Source organism: Anser cygnoides, chromosome 23, assembly GCF_040182565.1.
Source record: "Anser cygnoides isolate HZ-2024a breed goose chromosome 23, Taihu_goose_T2T_genome, whole genome shotgun sequence".
NCBI classification, from domain to species: Eukaryota; Metazoa; Chordata; class Aves; order Anseriformes; family Anatidae; genus Anser; species Anser cygnoides.
The window spans coordinates 8,445,141-8,466,158 of NC_089895.1; the positions used below are offsets into that span (position 1 = coordinate 8,445,141).

The 21,018-nt window shown below is 42.7% G+C and overlaps 1 protein-coding gene across 7 annotated transcripts in view; it reads left to right on the top strand.

Moving 5' to 3' along the window:
- CAMTA1 (calmodulin binding transcription activator 1) overlaps window positions 1-21,018 on the top strand; it is a 376,339-nt gene that overhangs the window by 292,735 nt on the left and 62,586 nt on the right. For all 7 annotated transcript variants that reach the window (XM_066982026.1, XM_066982030.1, XM_066982029.1 and 4 more), the window contains one exon: window positions 15,643-15,796. In XM_066982026.1, coding sequence (XP_066838127.1) covers window positions 15,643-15,796 — 154 coding nt within the window. The remainder of the gene's footprint in view (window positions 1-15,642; window positions 15,797-21,018) is intronic.

The window sequence follows — 21,018 nt, forward strand, 5'->3', positions numbered from 1 at the left end:
GGCATCCCTAATCATCAAAATATTTTTCATAGGAGCTCTGGTGATTGCATGAAGTCATTGATTCTGAAATGTAGACTTTAGGGGATGCTTGCAGCAAGTTCATCCAGCAAAAATTTTCCTTGTTAGTGCTTCTCCTGTTAGGCAGGGGCTGGACTGACAGTCACCCATGTACAATCCTCCTGAAACAGAAGCAAAAAAACAGCTGGAGTGCCCCTCTTCTGCACCATCCCTCTAAAGCAGAAAGGGCAAAAGGCTCCCTAAGCCATGGGAAAGTTCACATTTTCCCTGAGATAAATATTTCTTCAAAATAGTATGGCAAAGTTTATACGCTTTCCTTTTAAACCAAAGTAATACCAACTTACATGTTGTACTATGTGAGCATTGGGATGGTTTGTGGTGACTAAATTTTATTGTCGTGATACATCCTCTAAGGTCTTTTTAATATAATTCGGGATTATTTTTAACTTCAAGATGCAGGTTCATACTGCCTAGTTGAGGCTGCCTATTATACTGAGCAACAGTTGGAGGATAAAGGCTTTCAGATCTGATGGCTTTTGGTCATCAGGCAGCACGGTAATAGCTAAGACTCAATACAAAGCCTAAATCTGGCCTACAAAAACGAATGAGTTATTTCTAAAGTGTTTCAGTGTTGAGATGCATCTAAATCAGATTATTCGGCATGGGGTGGTTTGCTGCCACTGGGCTAGCAGCTTTTCTTAAACATTAACTGTGTGCAATGCCTGAGCTGAATACCCTTCAGAGCTATTTAAAGATGTTCTCTTTTCCATTTTGGTGATATCTTTCTAAATTATACATTAAACTTAGCAGGGTGAGTAATGCATCACAGCTTCCCCATGTCAGACTTAATGTTACTTACTGAGCTGCAGCTTCATGTTTATGTGGAGGAGGCGAATGCACTCTTCTCTCTTCCGTTTATCTTCAGGCTCTATGCGGGGGGAGCAAACCCAGGTCCTCTCGTGCTCCCAAGGCGCTGTGCGCACCTGCAGGCAGGTGTCTACTTTTTGCTGTTCTGCTCAGGCACTGGTGCGTCAACTGTTGGCAACGGGCCCCTCTTCGTAGGCAGCTGACAGTGCTTCTTCGGGAAATGTGATTATCTTGGAGGCCCCCGCTCTATTTCCTCTTCACCAAAAGCTCGTCTGGCACAGACAGCTGGTGCATAGGGAGCCAGAAAACGACTTCTGATGCAAAGCAGTTAGGAGAGCGGGGCACTGCCTCGTACAAAGGCAATGCTTCTTCAAGAGACCAAGACATACCATGCTCTGATTTCTATGAAAGGGGTTTACAGGTTAAAGATACATGGATGGTATGGTTAAAGATATGTGGATGGTATGGTAAAATGTTATTTTCCATCAAACCCATGCTTTTTCTCTGTCTAGTTCAGATGCTTTGCTGTAGAAGTTTTTTGTTTCTTAGTAAATAAGCTAAACCATCCAAAGAACTGACGGTGCCACCCCAAAAGGCAGCACACAGGAGGAATGTTCACAGCAATTTATGAACTCTGTAAGTGTTGACTTTTAGGTAACAAGGGACCGATAGCATAGCTGTTGTAATTTTAGGTGCTGCGGGAAAAACAAGTAATTTGCTACTTTTCCTTACCAATAGTTCTGAAGACTGATAGTATTTGGTTAAGTGCCACTTTAAAATTGAAAACCAAGCAGTTTTCTTTCAGTGGCTTTTCAGAATGTTGTGCATAAAGCAGATGCATTTCTTTTTAGCTATGTATAGTGCTGGTTTCTTGTGTGAAATTATTGGGCTTTGTTGTTGAAATTCTGCTGTCATTCCCCCCCCCATAGAAATAGTATCTCTTCTTTAGGTGCTGATGACAAGTGTGTTTCTAGAGCTGATCTAGTTTCTTCTGAAATATTGATGTTACACAGGAAAGACAAAGAAGGAACTCCCAGTTTTAGGTGTGTTTTCTTTTTCCTCTTGCAATCTCTTTTTGTTACATTGCCTTTTACATTTCTTTTACTAGCTTCTAAATAACTCACTCCCAGGAAATCAGCTGAAGTTCCCTCTTCTTTGATACTGCCTCTGTCTTTAGCACTAACAGCCAACGCTCCCTTATTTGATCTACCCATTTCCTTGGCCAGTCCACACACTTAATATGCAGGTGGTCTGTAGTACTGGTGCTTTTTCAAGGAGTCCTTTTATAAAGTTATATTTCATTTTATTTTGAGGTATATTTAAATAATTTGATGCATTTAGTAGGTTGCAACCATGCTTGTGAATCATATGTCCACCATTTTTCCTCTGCCTTTTTTGTAGAAATTGGTGAGCAGATGTGAAAATCATTGTTGCTCTTTTAATAAATGCAGTCACTCAAATGTCTTTAGCACCTGAGCATTTTTTTTTTCTGAACAGCAGTCAGCTTTTACTATTTGTATCACCCTTTCACCATATTATGTTTACACTTCTATAGCAAAACACTGCATGTTTTCAGCAAAATTAATCAGTATAATTATATGTGATTTCCAGTGTCAGGTTCAGCTGAAACACTCATTTAGGGTGGTGATTAGCCCTATCAGAAGCAACAAGGATGGAGAACTAATCTGTGCCTAACACTGTTACTTTGAAAGATGCCATTTATACTCTATTCATAAATCGAATATTTCCTCTGAACCACCCCCACAACCAATCTGAATAGAAAACGTGTTTATGCTAACTGGCAGTTCACCTTGCTTGTTTTAGATTGCCTCTTTGCTGTTGTTTGCAGAGGTTGCCGTTACTCAGACAGCAGGAAGGAGTTGAGCTTGGTGGTTTTTTGGTGATATTTATCAATAAGAGCTGAGCCTTTATTTGGCTGAGGTTGTACTAAAAGAAGTCTTGAAATTTTTTAAATCTGTATAGTCTTCTAAGATCCCTAAAACACAGAAAAAAACCTCCTGTGCATATTGTGTATGGATGTTTGTGGATGGTGTGGCAAGAATAGGCATGTCTTGAAATTCTGTTCTTCAATATAAAATAGCTCTATGTGGCTTGTTGTCTTGGTGTACCACCTGAGCCATAGACAAGTCCTTGAACCTTTACAAAGTTCACAAAACAGTGTTCGTTACAAACATGAATGGGCAAGAGACGTGGAAGTGTAAATTCACTCTTCAGCAAAGCATTTCAACCGTGCAACTTTTCAGAGCATTTTAAAGATGATAAGCTCTAAGTGATTAACATGCTATTATAGTTTGTAAGCAAGTGGAGTTATATAGAAACAAAGTTCCTTCATTGAAAAAAAAAAAGTTCAGATCAATTAAAACAATTTACTTTGTTGCTAATGATTTAGGACTGTTGTAATTTATTGGTAAATAAGTGCCTGCAAAAGCACATCCATTCAGTGAGTGGACAGAGGAAATGTTAACGAGTTCTTGGATAAATTACATCTAGAGTTTGGTAACAGACTTGCTGCAAAACATTTAGAGCAGGCTCGCCACACAGATTTAAGTATTCCATCTTTCAGAGAACAATTAAAGCTTCTAATCAATTTTTCAGTGTTTGGAGAAATGCAAATAACAAGAGAGTCATCACTGGGCTGGACCCGTAAGCAGCCACCGTGTTTTCAGTCCGCCTGGCTCCTGGCAGAGAATGAATGTTTGGTTTTCCAGAACCAGAGTAAACGGCACAGGGAGATGGTCACCGGCTTCCTCTCTCTGGACACCCCCCAGACTTACCACCACATCATAAGAAAGTATCATCCTCAGCCTTACATACTGAGGATATCATATCCAGGCACAGAAATGATTTGGTTTTAATCAGAACTCATATCAACCTCCTTGGATGTCTATAGGAATTATCTATGCGGACAAACAAAGTTAGCAAGCTGAGGTACGTTAAGCAGCAGTGAAAAATTACTAGTGTTAGAGAACAGGCTAGGTCCACGTTACATTCATCAGAGGTAAGAAATTACAGAGCAATTATTGAGCAACTGCTATATCAGGTGCAAATACATTCTGAGAAATCTTTTGAATGGTCTTTCAAAATGGACATTCTTTTAGTAGAATTTAACAGTTAAAAATTAGGGAGTCAGTGCTGGATTTGTTGAGTTCTCACCCTATAGACAAGTCTGATGTAGTTCCAATTTGCCTGCCTGGTAAAATAGTCCGTCATATGCCAGAGATAGCCAGATCTGTCAAGCTCCGCACAGTTTTCCTTTATTGGTTCTATTGGTTTTATTGCCTGCCTTCTGCTCTAAGGGATGGTGGTCGTTCAGTGACAAGAACCTGGAAAATCATTCAAGTTGACAATGCTTTTTAGATTTCATGTTTTCCTTGTGTCTCTATCTTTTAAAAACAAAAAAGGACGACTCAATGACACAGTGAACTTAGTGGGGAGTTTGTTATTGTTGAGAACTTACCTTCAGATTCTGGGGACTGCTTTTGTTGCCTTCCAAATAGATCTAAGCTACAACGATGTACTTACCTGTAATCCTAGAACCTCTGGTTGGTATGATACAACTTTTTGTATGACAGGTATGAACTTTGCTTTCTGGTGAACAGTACTAAGATACAACTCCAAGATAAGCCGAGTTCTCCAACGCTTGTTTAGCCCCAGGGCTATCCCTATGGATTCAGGGGCTGGCAGCCTTGAGAGGTGGAGGTCGTGCTTCTGAAGCCTGCCAAGCCTGGACTTTGCTGATCGTGCAGGTCAATCATACAGTGTATCCAACGTGTCTAGCACTAAGTCAAAGCACTGGAAATGTTGAAATGGAAAGGTAAGGAAGAAAAATGTCTTGAAACTTCTTTTTTTCAGACAGAAGCCCCATCAGCCAAACAAATGGATGCGCTTTGGTGTTAATCCATTACACTCACATATCCATATATTTTCTCAGAACCTTAAATGCAAAGTAAAGTTGGACTCCAAAACTGAAAATGTGTAACACTAAGGGGAACTTTGGACTCACTGACATAGCAAGTTACTTTTGTCTGAAAAAATAATAAAGGCACAACAAAACCTCCAATGAATAACCTATGTGTTATATAGCAGTGTCAGAAGGGTTACGCTATAGGAACAAAAATGTTGCAGGACAATCAAAGCCAACATTATGAACGTGTTTTGAACATTACTGATGTTCTTCTCCCAGGAATTCTATTACCAGTCACTGATATCAAAAGTAACAAATTTTAAAGAAACTATAAATGACAAAGCCCTCAGAGCGTGGCCAAAGAATGAAAATAAAAAGGATTCATTGGCTACCGTGTACCAGATCAGCTACATGGAACATTAAATGGCATTCATCTGCTATTCCTCCAGGCAGGCATCAAGGTGTTGCTTGCATCCTTTTCTGTCACCTGGAACCCTGTGTTTCTGAACTTGTTGTGCTGTACCTGTGGGAGAAATAGGGGACGTGCTGAGAACTGCTGTGCACTGTGTCCTCCTGGGGGGAGGACTGGCACGTGCTGGCCACAGTTGTAAAAGCCATTTGCACAATCCAGACATCTGCCAGAAATAACAAAAGACAAGTAGCAGGTAGTAGCATACTACCAGGAACTTTTTACACGACTCTTTTTTGTGATGCTTTTTTCCGTCTCGTGGCCCAGCAGCTACATGCCTGTGTGACAGGCTCAGTGGAAGGATCAGGCTGCAACAGCCTTGCCTGTCAGGCAGGGCTGAAGCGTGGGTTATTCCAGCACCTGCCACGTGTGCCAGTCCAGAGGCAAGCACTTGGTCCTCTCATGGATTGTGGCAGAACGCAGGTACATTGTGAGTCTGTCGTGCCTAGCAGCAGTCTTGTGTCTTCCTGGGTACAAGTGGATGGGAAAGCCACTGCAGAACCTTAGAAGAGCTGCTCTTCGCTGCTCAGTGCCGCAGAGGTCACTGCAGGAGCTGCTGCTAACTTCTGATGCTTCAGAAAGTTCCCTTGCTGGTAGGCATGTGGGAAGATGGGCTGTGTGGGGCAGGGATTATACAGATTTCGAGGGGCAATCAGCTTCCAAGCGCTTTTGATGCGTTTGCATACATGCAAAAATAGCTTTGAGCTTGATGATGCTTCAGGAACATCACTGAGGGACAGCATGTCTCTGGAGGGAAAGCTTATTTTGAACTCTGGGTACGTTCTCCTGAGGTATTCTCTCTTGGTATTTGGAAATGTCAAGTTTCTATTTCTTGGTCTGCCTAAAAAAATACCAATTAAAAAAAAAAAGGTGTATCTTTAGGTATACATTGAACTGTTCTTAATTCATATAAATGCATTAATATTTAAAAGGTAATAGGGTTATTGAGGCAAACTAGACCAACAGCACATCAGAGAAAAAACTGCACCATCTGCATTCAAAACAGAATTTGAAGCAGTGTGTTCTGTTGTTATAAACTTTGAAAGCACTTGGTGAATGTCAGTAGAGCTTTGAAATTAAAATTTCTTGTTATTCCAGACCAGCTATTATTGCATCTCTAGCTTGGGTTAGCTGGGAAAGGGTAGAAGCCACTTGGGGCATGCTTTGTAAATGCTGGCATTTCTAGAAGATGATGAGGATGGAAGTGTTTTGAGTTTAGCTCTGTGTCTGTTTGAAATGCAGTGACAGAATTCCCATATCAAGATTGCTATAAAAACAGAAGGAGGAATAGGAGGTTCTGTACTGAATTATGAAAATAAAGCAAAGTCCTTAGAAATGTCAGCTAAGGGTTCTGTGCCTTGCACTTGTTTTTCATTTAATAGGGGAAAAATAGTCTGAATAAATCAGTAGTAAATCTTTTACAGAGTAACAGTCTAAAAAGAGGTTGGCACTGTTAAATCATATTCAATACCTAGTTATTTACATTTCTCTGTGCTAATTTGGTAAGGATTGGTTAGCATTTGCATGGGTAATGCAACATGTTTTGAAACTACATATGCAGTGCTGGAGCAGATTTTGCTGTCTCCTCTTAGTAAGAGTACCTCTTAGGAATTCAAATCCAAAGTAACCTGTGCTGTGCCCTCAGAGTTATTGTTTGAAGAATCTCAGGGCTTTTGCAAAATAAGCTGTTAAACCTCAATTCAAAACTTGGACAACCAGAGAGAGCAAGTGACAGAAAGAAGGAACAGATGCTTCAATGATTTCCGTAGCAAATTTATCTCCCTTAAAAAGTAATAAATATTAAATACATCAGCTGGGTTAAATGGATCCATTGCAGTTACGTGATTTTCATGAGCTGGGTGTGTATTAAGAAAGAATATTCCTAAGCAAGATGAAGTGGGCAGGTCGCTATCTATAAGTTTACGTGCTTTGATCATGGCTACTTTTTTATACGCAAGCAATCATATAGCTGCATTAATTCTTTAGAAGGTTATTAAACTCACTCAAACAGCTTCTGGGCAGCTTGTATGACTGACTGCGAGATAACTATTGAAGTCTCCGGTTGGTCTTTCAATGGTCCAGATGTACCATGATAAAGGAATGACTGGAAAACAGTAAAAATCGTGGTTTTGAGTGAAGCAATAGTAGCTTTTTCTCCTTCAGCTTCTCTGCCTTATTCTGTAGTTTGAAGTTTGAAATCTGCCACCGTATGGAACCGTCCTCTTGGGAAACCTCTTTGCAAACTCCTCTGTGCCTTGGAGCTGAGCTGAGGCAGTGCATGGTCTGGCAGCCCGGGATATGTTGTTCAGTGCACCACGTACAGGGTGTTGTAAGCACCGTGAGTGTTCGGGCACCAAAGACTTGCGTCTCCTCTGACCCGGTCCTAGTGAATGCTCCTGTGCTGCGGCGAGTTCATTGCTCTAGAGCAACAAGGAAGACCGGAGAACTCCCTGCTACTCATCTGTCCCCAGGTGCCAAGACTCAGGACTTAGGTGTCAGCACTTCTGGCTCAGCTGGGTGTTTCTAGATGAACAAATGCAGTCCTAGCTCGTGGCAGAATTATCTTGTCCCTGTCAGCTGCCTGTGTAAGTTAAAGCTGCCAGCTGGGAGCAGTGACACAGACGAAAAGAAATTTCCATTGTTTGGAAGAATAATAACCTGCATGAGAAAAAGAAGTGCCTTTTGTTTTATTTTGCTTCACGCTTCTAGTTGTGCAATATCACCTTCTGTTATACTTTTTACTGACACAGGAGACGTTCTTCTGAAAGGTAATAGACAACTCAGAAACAAATTTCTGTTTGGAATTTTGGAGGCCAGGAATTTCAGCACTGCATTTTCCTGTTTTCAAAGTGCATATTAAATAACTGTGATCCCTAGGAGTATTCGAGGACAGCTCTTTGTATATAAAATACACCATCATCAGTGGTGGTGCTTTGGCAAGCCTCGAGGACGAGGTGTTAGAGACCAGAGTTTCGTTCCTGTTTGTATTTGGGATGTCACTGCCAGCACATTGAGGACAGATGAGCATTTCAGTCAAGGATGCTCTTTGCAGGCTGGCTGCTCAGGCTCCTGCGAGCAGTGCTGCCAGACAGTAGTGGGAATTTGCCCCTGTCATTGGTGCAGCAGGTGGTCTGTAAGTGGGAGACACGTGTGGGTTGTCAAGGAACACCAGTAGCAGCTAGAGGAAGAAGGAAGACAAAGAAGGATTGAAAAAGAAAGTAACAAAAGGAAAACCTGTATTTTTCTAATCTAAACCCTGCCCTGCAGTGGCTTTGTACCCTCTAGTCATTCTTTTGAGGCATATAATGTAGAACAGTGCAATTACTTTACTGATTACACTTGATCTTCCCTTACCAAGGTATTAAGGAGGAACTGGGGAGCATATTACAAAACATACAGCCCTATTAAATTTGATTCCCTTTAAAACAATTGCAGGAAATCTCACTCTTGTAATTACATGAGCGTAAAAACTCATTTTTTAGTTTTCCAAGCCCTTCACAGTTCTTTTCCTTGTCTGTGGTACGTGGAGTTGTATCAACCTGATGCCGTTTTCTTTTCTCAAAAATCAGTTGATTTAAACAAAAAATCTCAAAAGGTCTGAGAAACAGGCAAAATTGCTAGGTTTTATAATTCTGGGCTGACTGATCTTCAAAGAAGTCTGTGATACCCATACAGTGTAAATCCAGTGGCCACAGACATAGCCAGGATGCAGGGTTGGAAGTGGAGGGAAAACCGCTGGCTTCCCGCAGGCTGGCTGCTGCTTAGTCTCTGTTCCCAGCGCTTCCCTGGGTGCTAGAAAGGTCTGTTGGAAAGACTGCTGTGGGCATCCAGATCACTGCAGAGCCAGCAAATATCTCTGTGATTTAACTAGATTTAAAACTATATACGTGCTGATGTCTCTTTCTGCCCTGCTGCCCCCAGGTGTCCTGTGTTCCTGAGGGTGCTTTTGAAAGGGAATAAATTCCCCCATCTCTTCAATGCCACTGGAGGCATAGGATATAAGGTTAATTCAAAGAGCTTTACAGACTAAAATTTAAGCTCTCAGCCTGATTTCTCATGAGAAGCCTCCTTGAGTTGGTGGCGAGAATTTCAGGCCAGTGCGTGTACTGCTCATGGGGCACAGCGCCCGGGCAGCTCGGGCCCTGCTGGCAGGAGCCTTTTGGCGCGGCGGGCAGCACCCCGTCGTCTGGGTGCGGGAGCGCAGAAAGGCGAGCCCCAGGAGGAGCACGTTTATCATCAAAGGGATTCTGCTCCCTGGCTCAGGTACTAGCACCCTGCAGAGGTCTGCCACGGCCCACTCCTTCACGCCTGCCGCATGTCCTCCGCAAGCCCTGAAGAGGTGCCTGCTGGCCACCACGTGCCTCTCGCCTCACCTCGCTCAGCCGCTGCTCCTGCCCCTCGGGGAGCCAAGCTCGTCCTTCCTCGCCTCTTGGCCGCACCGCAGGGAGGGCCTCGTGCTCGCCGTCTGCGTCCAGCTCTGTGGGGGCTCAGCTGCTTCCCTTCAGCTCTTGGGTGACAGGGCTATGCTACGTGTCTACTAGTTGTCTTGTTCTCTCTAATTAAATATGCCCAGCTCAAGATAATTTAAGGCACTGAATTGTGCCTTTAAAGTCAGCGTTGTAATCTTTTCATTTTTGCTGTTGCTATGAAAGATTAATATGTTCTAATGCATCAGCCACCAGGTTGCCTTCCACAGCATGACCTCAATTAGAAAATAGTTCAAGGAAAAAGAAAATACTGGGATTTAAAGCAGTAGTCTTGTCTAAAGCCAGCACTTAGTCTCTTAAATGGGAAAAAAAAAAAAACAATTACTTCTGTGTCCGTTGTGTATTTGTGCCTTGTGCACCTTGTATTTCAGGTATCCCAGGCTCTATTCTCAAACCATTAAAAATATAGAGTAAACTCTCCAAATAGATCCTGCTATAAATAGCAGAAGATGTGTATAGATGACACACAGATACTCTCAGTGTCCATCTTAGAGTTACCTGTTGGTACTGAAGCATCGTGTAACAGCAGCCCCTGGAAACCTTTTGTATTATGTTTTTCTGAGTGTTAATCTGTTAGGTGTTAATCCAGTCTACCCCATATGGGTGGATGTGAGTTATGTTCCCAGAAAGATGAGATTCCTTTTCAGTATTTTGAATGGTTTGAGGAAAACAAAGTATCTTGAATGAATAGCCATCAGAACAGATAAAAACTTTTTATAATGTCAGGGGTGAAAGCAACAAAAACTTAACAATACTTGAATTCATTCAAAACAGGCAGTTATGTAACAAACTGCATGACTTTTGTCCTCCTTTTATTTCTATTTTAAATAATTATTGAATTACATTATGAGCCAGCACTCCAAAAGGGAACACCAGCACTTTGTTAGCCCCAGCACGCTGTGAGACAAAGCTGTCAGCTGAAGCTTGTGCTCTGCATGGTGGCTTCCCCTGGTTCACAGGCTGGGAATTGCAGGGCTTGGTGTGGCAAACTTCTAGATTTTATTTACCTTAGGGCAAATGGGATGCATGGCCTTGTTTTTTAATTTGTTTTTGGTTGTATAGGAGGGGCTGTGATGTCTGAGGGATCCTCAGTGAACGGTGATCATTACTCCATATAGAGCAGCTGCGTTGCACTGTATTTCCTACAACCAGGGCATTAATAAACCTGTTCTCACTGGCAATTAACAAAGTTAATAGCAGGACGTGGCCCACAGAGTCCCATGCAGTAGACTGCGGTGTCTCCCGTGACCTGGGGCAAATGGAGTCTGTTTGCAGTCTTTGTGCTGCCAGGAGAGCCCATCCTGCCTGGCCGCAGCGTGGGGACCCCTCCGCAGCAGGGCCACATCCGTGCGGAGCTGAGCTCCTCTGAGCCTTATGCCTGCCTACCTTTTTGCTTTGCAGGTAAGCCACTGGGGCCAGGAAAGGCTGGTTTCACCTTACATGTTTTAATAACACGTAAAGCTTCACAAGTTTGACGTCAAAGACGTAACACTAGTATCTAGCAGAATCCAGAGTGGCTGGGCACTTGGTGGAGCAGAGCTAACGGCCACCGATCCTGGAGCCCTGGCACATATATGGGGGTTATTTCTTCGCAGGGTGGCTCAGGTTAAATTCACCCATGCTCTTCATCCTTGAGGGTGATTTATATCCTTTCATTCTTCTATCAGGGAGTACAAATGTAAAACTTTCCCTCAGCTCGGAGGTATTGTTCCAAATAAAATATTTTCAGCTATGGCCACTGCCAGTGGGATTTAGCTTTGAGCTGATAGCCATTGCTGAGCAGCTGAAAGCTGGCCAGAAACTGGTTTTGATTTTCCTTTTTAAAAATAAATAAATATATAAATAAATATTCCATGCTTCAGGGTGGGAAGGGTAGGAAGGGTGTTTTGTGTGTGTGTGTGCATTTGGTTATTCCTTTCTGCATGACAGGGGAGACGTCCCTGTGCACAGGGCTTCCAGTCTAGTGCTGTATAGCAAACAGAAGGCAGTTGTTGAAATGAGAGAGAGGTTTCCTTCACAGACCTGTCAAGCTTGGTGTGCTGCAGGTACCTGTAGTTTCTTCATCCTAGCATTGTCCAGCCCTTTATAGACTGGACATGCTTTTCTTTGCATTTATGTGCTCCCTGTTTGACAGAATTCGGGAGCTAGAAAAACCTTGCTTGTTTTCAGCTTTGTGTCTCTGCTAATATGAAAAAATAGTCATGAAGGGGGCTGGTGGAACAAACAATAGCTGATTTACTTGGTTAATTTAAATGGCACATAGTGGGTAGCACAGGGAGGCTGCCTCTGTGCTCCAGCCATCATGCTGGGAGGTCTGCAGCACCATTACATGCTATTATTACTTTCTGGATAATGTATACGTTTTTCACTATCACATACTTTTTTCTCTTCCATTTTTCATGAGAACCGGCATTAGATTAATGGTTATGCCATAGAAGAAACGTAACGCCATGCCAGTCTGATTTATTGACCACTTAGTGCTGATGAAGCTGCAAACTAGAGTCAGACAGATGTTACAGTGGCATTTTTCTTTTTCAAAGCTAACAGCTTGTTGTATTTTTAACCACTTGTTGTGCTGTCTTCTGCTTACCCTACAACACCAGGAATACCAGAACAAGCTTCTCCACAACCCTAAGGAGAACCTGCTCAGGAGGAGGACTGGATGCCGCAGGATTCAGCAAGCCAAGCAGACTCCCCCAGTTCAGGGACAGATGGCAGCAACTTTGCTTCTGATGTGTGGGAAGCAAAGTAGCTCTGCTGAGGGTCTGTGCATTGAAAATATTAACAGCTTTTTGACAGGACCGTTTCCAGATCCTTCAATAGCTGTCCAAGGGTTCCCTGCAGGACTTCCTTGCCTCCCAGGTGCAGGGTTTCTGAGATGGCACATCCAGTGTGCTGGCATGTTTCCTGCATGCGAGTTACTGTCACTACAGACAGAAAGCAGGTTTTGTGTACCCGGAGCAGGCCAGTTGGATAGGGACAAATGCAAAGCTTGATTCAAATTGAAATTATGAGTAAAAAGATGTCTTGCCAGTTTCTGGTTTACAAGCATGTGTGCACATAGGCAAATAAGGAGCTGGAGACAATGTGTAGCAAAAGCTGTAATCTGTGAATGCATTGAATATAGTACTGAGGATGTAGTTGTACTGGAGTCTGTTTTCCATCTCCAAATGTCAGGTTTTCTGTCATCCTGACTTGCCTGGTGACAAACAGGAACTCTCAAGCTACAAAAAATACCTCTTATCTGAAATAAAGCAAGAAGCACGTGCAGAATTTGTGTTGCCTGTCAGCAGCAGTGTGTCCTTGCTTTCTTCTTTGAAACTTCTGTGAGAGCAAGAGGTGTCTTTACATGAAATCTCTGAAGCATATTACTTTTTATTACTTCATCATCTAAATCACTAATTAAGTTAAATTAGCTGATGGAGACTGTTTGGGTATGTAGGTAATCATTTTTATTATCCAAATCTTTTCTGAATTATACATGAGGACAGTAATGTTTTAAAACTTCCCTTCATCACCTCCCCATTCCTGAGCAGCTCCATCTGCTTGTTTTTGTAAGTGGCTTGGCCATTTCACCATGTGTCCTAGCAGGGATGTGCAGCCAGACCTCCTGCTCCCACCAGGCCAGAATAAATCAACAAGCACACCCCTGTCCTGATCTCAGTGCCTTGTTGTGACCTCCATTGTCTTCAGTGAGTTAAACAGGCCAAAATTCCTTGGAAACTGGAAGGCTGAAAGAAAAAATGTAGCTCTGTTTTGCACGGTTGCTTGAGGATGTGTGCTGTGGTGTGGAAAGGGTGAACCTTGCAGCGCTCTGCAAAGATAGGACATAGTGTTTTATGTACCCTTCTTTGTCTGTCTCTCATCTGGGACAGAAAAGATGTGCCCTGTGAATTGGCAGGCTTTACATGCATGAAAATGGAATGTAAAAGTTCCAATGGTTTGTCTTAAGGAGAATGTTAGGAATGGAAGAGCTGATAATTTTCTTTGCTTTAGCACTTTGCAGAACGACTCCAAAATAAGTTGTTAACACTTCCTTATTAGTTTTCCTTGCTTCTTCCCTGTGCAATGCAACTCTTTCTGAACACAGGCTTCGAGAACTTTGTACTGTAATTAACAGAATCTTCGCTGAAAATCTCCTACTTACAATTTTCATCAACAGAGGGGGAAAAAATGAAAGTTTCACTTTGCTCTCCCTTTCTTCCTAACTAAAATGAGAGCTTCTCCTCCAAACGGTGAGGGACGGTGTGATTAGTGGAGCTCCGCTAGGTGCCAGAGTGCACAGGGTTGCAGACAGCAGGCGAGCATACTCTGTAGGGCTGATGTGCTGCAATGCTGGCTGCGCACCAGCGCTGTATGAAGGGATGGTCCTTTGGCTGCCAGCAGCATCTCAGCAGGTCTCAGGGAGCTGGGAGACGTGGCCAGCTGCCTTCTGCTCTGGGATGTGCAGGACGCTCCCTGGGCACAGTAGCAGACAGGTCTTGTGTGGTTGCCCCTGCACTCGGTGGACGGGAGCGCTGCCCTGCACGCGTGTGGGCAGGGAAGCCAGCAGACAGCAAGCTCCTGCCCTGGGTGTGCTTCAGGCACAGCTGCAAGATGCACCGTGCCTGGCTTCTCTCATTTCGCCCATCAGAAGCTACCTCCCACTGGTTGCATTTACAGGGCAGTTTTGCTGCTCTAGTATTTTCCTTGGTGCAAGTGTCTACATATTGCTCTACTTCTCTGTGGGTTTCATAAGCAAGTACTCCCATTAGCACACCCTTTGCAAACAAATGATGGATTGTATTCCCTCTCCCACTCAGAATGGGGCTGTAACAACATTAATGAAACATTAGAGTTTTAATTACACCATTATCCTATTTATTTTTATAAATAATTCCAAAGCAGTCATTAAAGTTTGTGGAGTTAGGAGTAAATGACTTAAGGGAAAGAAATCAACTTCTCAATCTTCTTGTTATCTATCGTACAATATCCCAGGGATGCTGTTGGGAACTAGCTGAGTTGTTTTGGTTGCTGTTGTTAAGATGATTCATTTACTCACACGGTGGTAACACACTGCTAAGCTCCCTACTTGAAATGTCTCTGTCAGTGGGACAACGCTGCAGTGCGTCAAAGCAGTGTTGCATTTCTTTTCTTTCCCTCAGCTCTCGTAAGAAGGTGCATTGGGAAAGAGCGTAATGCACTGAACAACCCTGCAGGAGCGACTGCCTTGCAGTTGTTCCAGATTGTTTTTTTTCAGCAGTGCTGCAAAAGACAGTCTCTTCCAGTCCCAACCTTCCGCAGCTTGCTGTTTTCATCACAAATCTGCAAGCTCTTCAAAAGACAAGAAATTACAGGCTTGTCTGAAAAGAACCTGTCCTTGGGGACACTCTTGCAGTACTGCTAGCTTCTTTGGTTCTTCCCTCCCTCTTTCTGCAGCTGTACTGAAAGTGTGGCTATCACTGATGCTCTCAGGTGAACTTCCACATATTTGAAATAGTCTGATGTGGACCAGAGCTAATAAAAGCATTTGATCCAACAGATCACAGATCCCCTAAACTAAAGCAAGTGGCCTGGTGTTTGTTGCAACAGATATTTGCGGGCCTCTTGCAAGTATTCTTTGTTGTATGGGTTGAAAAAAGCATTCACACTGAGCAAAGGGAACAGGGAGACTTTTCAGCAAAGGGCTCTCAAGGAAGAAGCTGTGTGCAAAGTGTCGTATCTTGCCTTTTGCCACATCACCGAAAGAACAGCTCTGATCTCAGGGAAAGATGGTATATCGTGGGGTCTAATTATGATGCTTTCTGTTGTAATTTTACTTAGGAAGATAAATACAGAGAGCACTGAGTCAGGGACAGGTCCAACTACGTAACCTTTGTTCTCTGTTCTCCTTGTAGAACCCAGACATCGTGTTGGTGCACTACCTGAATGTACCAGCCATCGAGGACTGTGGGAAACCATGCGGCCCTATCTTGTGCTCAATAAATACAGACAAGAAAGAATGGGCAAAATGGACAAAAGAAGAACTAATTGGACAGCTCAAACCGATGTGTGAGTATCTGGAGGCTTTTTTGCTCTATGAAGGGTTAATTTAGAGTATGATGTCTCTCCTGGCCTGACCCTCCCTCTAAAGTAGCCGTTTGTCACCATCAAACTCAACATGTATCTGCATGCGCTTCTTTCTTCCTGATGTATTCTACGCATGTATGAGCCACCAGCTCTTTCCACTTAGTTTTTACGAGAAGCCATTTACATGGTATGAAAGCTGCCCAGACTGTTGCAAAAAGGATTATGTTAAGTTCCTCTCAGCACACACTGTGCCAGGGAAAAAGCATACCTATGGTCTTGTATTTTTCAAGTGACATTTCTAGGCACCTACTCACTTACAAAGAGCCTTTATTACAGTATTGGCAGGTAGGTTTCCCTGAAGGCCCCTCTATGTTTGTGTTGTTCTATGTCAGGTCAGAATTGGTTGCTGTTGTTTATAGAAGGGCTCTGTGGAGCTGAGTATCTTTTTATCAGCAAGACACACCTGCTGTGAAATGCCTTTCAAGTGCCAACTGTCAAAGCAAAATTTCTATTAAAATAAAAAAAATCTGCATCCTGTCCATTGTCTGCACAGCAAAATAGTGGAGTTGGATTGCTTGGTGATGCCGTTCTCTGAACTTCAGTGCAGCCACCTCCATGTTAAGCTTATCTCATTATCTACTATCCAGCTCCCCTGGGCGATTTGGTTTGAAACTCTAGTTTGTTCTTGGAAGTCCAGTTCAGGAACTCAAGCATTTTCTCTAGTTCTGTCTGAAAAAACAGTGGATATGTGGAAGGGTGGGTATCATTTACTACTGTTCTAAACTTCGCAGTGTAAAGAGAAGGCTGCTTAGGTGTGCAGAGTGATCAGGAAGTTGGTCCTGCAGACAGGCAGCTCTGTGGAGCTCTCTGCATCCACCTTGAAGTATATTGTCTTAAATATCGGTTATATTGTATGTCTTCCCGTGGAAAGTATGTCCAAACTGCACAGAGACCTGCAATGAAAGAGTGATTAGGCATATTGTGGGTCAGTGAGAAAAGAAAATTGATTGTGGGAGACACAATACCAAATCTAGGTGCTTACATCTGAATCAACAAATACCGGGTCTGCTTTTCTCCCTTGCCCCTTCCCCAGTCAGATGCTGGTTCTGTGCCCAGCTCTCAGTAACTAGAGGCCACAATCATGAAGTATATTCTGATGGGTCTTGGCAATCAGTGAAAAGTAAGTCTCATGCTGACCATAGCATTATTTGTTCTGCATTGCTCCTTTGTTACTTCCTGAGCTCTGCAGGCCGTTCTGTTACTTGTGGGGGGAGGAATGCAGCCAAACGCCAGGTGTCCATGCCAGAGCTTTGCATCACCTCTTCACTGCCCACAAAAAGCAGTGGCAAGGAGGAGACCTGTGGGAAGTCAGCACCCAGTGAGCCCTTCCCAAGCCAGTAGCACTGCTGTAAGTGACAGTCATCTAACAGACAGGTTCTGCTTTCTCTTTAGCTGCCAAAGAGGCAGAAGCATGGTAATTTCCTCATATAAACAATACCCCCACTTTTTTGCTCCCCCATGTATTCCTTTTCCATGCAAAACTGAAGGGGAGAAAGCAAGCCAAAGAGAAGAGAAAAAAAAACAACCAACAATTTGCTAAACAGAATGTTGCCCTGGGACCAATAAACTTAGACAGAAATCCAAGATGTTGAAGTTGTAGCTGAGACTGAATGAGGGCCTTAATAATAAACAGGAGAGGAAGTGGCAGCCTGGTTTTTTTTTTGGTTGGTTGGTTGGTTGTTTAAAAAAAAAACAAAAAAAAACTGCAGCGCATCAAGAAAATTATGTGAAAACTACAACGAACTAGCTGTAAATTTAATAATACTTGGCTTTTTTGTGTCTCAGGAGGGAAGAGTGAAATTCTGCACAATTATTCAGAGTATGTATGCAAGTACACATCTCTGTTTATGAATACATATCCTGGGAAGCACATCCTTAGAAATGTAGCTACTATAAAAGCATTACATTTTGATCAGACTTAGAGAAGAAAGAGGACACATAATGATGTTCAGGAAACACAGAGGGGCACTGCTTGCCAAGATGCTATCAGATTTGTTTCCAGTATTGGGTGTGCTTTGAAAGTCCAGAGCCAAGCACATTAGTTTCATCATATTTTCACATTAATCATTCTTTCAAAGACTTCAGTTTGATTGCCTGATGTTTTCAAATTTCTCTGCCCTAAAGCAGATTTGTCAGTGACTTGATAAAAATGTTGTACATAGTGTCACTGGTGAAGTGTGCATCTCCCCTTTCTACATGTTCCATGTTGTGGTTCATCTAGTTTTATTCCTCTGGACTTTGAGGCTGTGTGAGGGTTTTATTGGTTCATTTTCTTGCTTGCCATTTTTCATAAGCATATCACATTCAGGACAAGTTAGTAATGATATAGTCACGGTGTGCATGGAGGTCTGAGGGTGAATGCTGTACCTGCAGGGAGATTTTTACATCATGTTTCAGACAATTGATGTCTTGCAGAACTAGGAGGAGAAGCTGATACTACTTCTATCTTTAGGGACAATGCTTCTTCCTGGTCAAAGGTTAGTAACAGCATTCAGTTGCTAATCTGGGAAAGGGGAAAAGTTTTTAAAGTGGGAAAGGGACTGCCCGGTAATATAGGCTGGTTTTATAACAAGTGGGAGGTTTTTCTGAAGACTTGTTGAAAGCAAGTTCTGTTCATTCAGGTCCTGCTCAGCCTGGACCCAAGTGAGATATTAAAGCTCTTGACCTCTGGCAGATTTTAAAGCTTTTATATCCAAATAAAGGATTGTGGCACGTCCGTGGTGTGGCAGCCAGAGACTGGGAGCATGTTCCCTTGGCTGTGTGTGCCTGGAGAACTGCAAGTGATGTGACAGGTGGCGTCAGCGAGAGGGGGATTGGTGTAAGAGTGCAAGCCAAACAAGTCCATTGAACTGTTTTTCCTGAAGTGCAGAAAGAGCTTGACTGGGTTCGCTCACATTTCTTGCATTCATAAGTCACTTGGCTCCATCTTCCTTTCTTGTTGCATCATCCTAAAGTCAGTCCAGGCTTCATCAAGTGTTCAACATGCATCTGGGACAGACACAAGCTCCTGGTACCAGAGTATGTCTCTTCCATGATCACAGCAGTGTGCTGAGGTATGGGCTGCCCAGGGGCGAGTTCTCCTGTCGTGGTCTTAAATAAGATGTCTGCAAACCCTGAGCTTCTTGGCTGGCTTCGGGGATGGCTTTCACCTGTCTTGCACAGGTGGTTATGGATGAAAAAGTACCCTCTCAGGGTGGTCAGACAGGTCTGAGAGCATTATGAAAACACCATTAACTTGTTTTAACTGTGAGCTAATTAAGGGACTGAAATTAACACATCTGAACATCCATGAAAAGGAAAGTACTCACTGCAGATGCTCTGAAGATTTGTGGTTTTTTTCAACATCTCCAATTGATTTTCTTTAGTAAAATTACTGAGTGGATACTGTAAACAATGAAATAGCCTGCCTTCAGTTTTTGTTGCTTTGAATTTTTGATTTAGTTCTGATATGTTTGTCATTTGCCTTTACACTATGACATACACGATCTCCTGATTGTCCTGTCTGGACTATCACTGCTGGCTTGTCAAATGTCAGTTTCAGTGACTCACTGTGGCCAAACCAGCTCCTGGGAGACAGCACCACTTTGCCAAACTGCAGTCCTTGAGACTGAAGCTGATGAGCCTGGAAGGAATGGTTATGCTATGCACGACCTCTGTCAGAATGATTCCTCTCTCCTTCAAAGTTAGGAGGTGGGGCGCCTTGCCTTAAAGGTATAAGCATGTTCAGGGAGCACAGGAAGGTACTATAAAGCCTCTACTGAAAACTAACTGTTTCTGGTTGCAGACCTGCAGCAACCTTACTGACAGCAGTGTCCTAACTGATCATCTGAATCAAAAGGGTTGTTGTGTGTTGCTTCTGAATGAATGAATTTCAGGACATTTGTGCAAAATGAGTAGTTGATAATATATGAAAATTTTGTGGAAACTGTGTCAGACACGTGTAAGTCATTGCAGTGTGCCTGATGTGAAGAATGGATCTCAATTTGGCATTGCTTTCTTTTTCTTTTTTTTTTTTTCTCTCTTATGTCCTGTTATAGTCTTGCTTTGAGATCTCTCTGAACAGATTAGCGGATGTCCTTTGGGGCATCTGGCGGTAAAGCAGAATGCAGTGGCAGAGTCCAACACAGCAGAATTCTGTATATAAACTCCATATGATCAGCAAATTGTCGGCCAGCTCATGTTGGGGGTTTCTCCAAATCATCCTCTTCTGGCTTTCTCTTCCCTCAGCTGGCAAAGTATGGGTTATAAGCTTACAGCTGGTGCTACATTGCAATCCTTCTTTCAGGTCCACTGTAATTAAGAGATATCTTTCTTTCCGAAAAAAAAAACCAAAACTTTTTTAACTTTTTTTTTTTAATTTCTCTGATGCTTGGAAACTGATTGCTCCTGCTGCCTGCATGCAGCCACAGCTGGGGAAACCAGAGGTTTCACATAATACCAGTCAAACAATAATTTTGGGCATAGGCATTTCTTGTCTCATGTGAGTTGCTTCTCCCTAGAGTCACCGATTCTGTCTGTTCTGCATGTGTCAGTGAAACAATCTGAGGCTCTTGGAGGTAACCTGAAACTGCATACCTGTGTTGTTGCAACCAGAGAGGACATTAAACACTTGTAGCCCAATATGAAGTTTAAATAGTAGTAGTCAGCATGAATGTGGTTTGAGGAATTGAGTTGTTGGGTTTTTGTTGTTTTGTTGTTGTTGTCGTTTGGTTTTTTTTTTGGTTGACTTAAATTTATATTCAGTTTCAGTAATTGTTTAAGGTTTTTTATACTTAATCTTAAAAGACAAATTGTACACAAATGCTATATAGGTTGATTTTTACCGTTCCCAAGCCTATTTGTCAGAGCTACAAAGTGATCTTCAATGGAAGCTGAAGCTTGCCTGCTGTTTCAACTGACCACCACATAAAAAGTAGCACAGATTCTTTAAAAGAGCTTGGTTTTAGTATATTAGATGTCCAGCTTTCTTTGAATAGTATTTACATGTTACTATAATTGACTTTATTAAGAAGAGAATACGGTGGTAATTGCTAGATTTGTTCTCGTATCCCACCGGCTACTATGAATACTGATAGGAATGTCAGCCACCTGCCTGATTTCTTATTTTCTCACTAAGATGTATCTCCTACCCTTTTCATTACTCC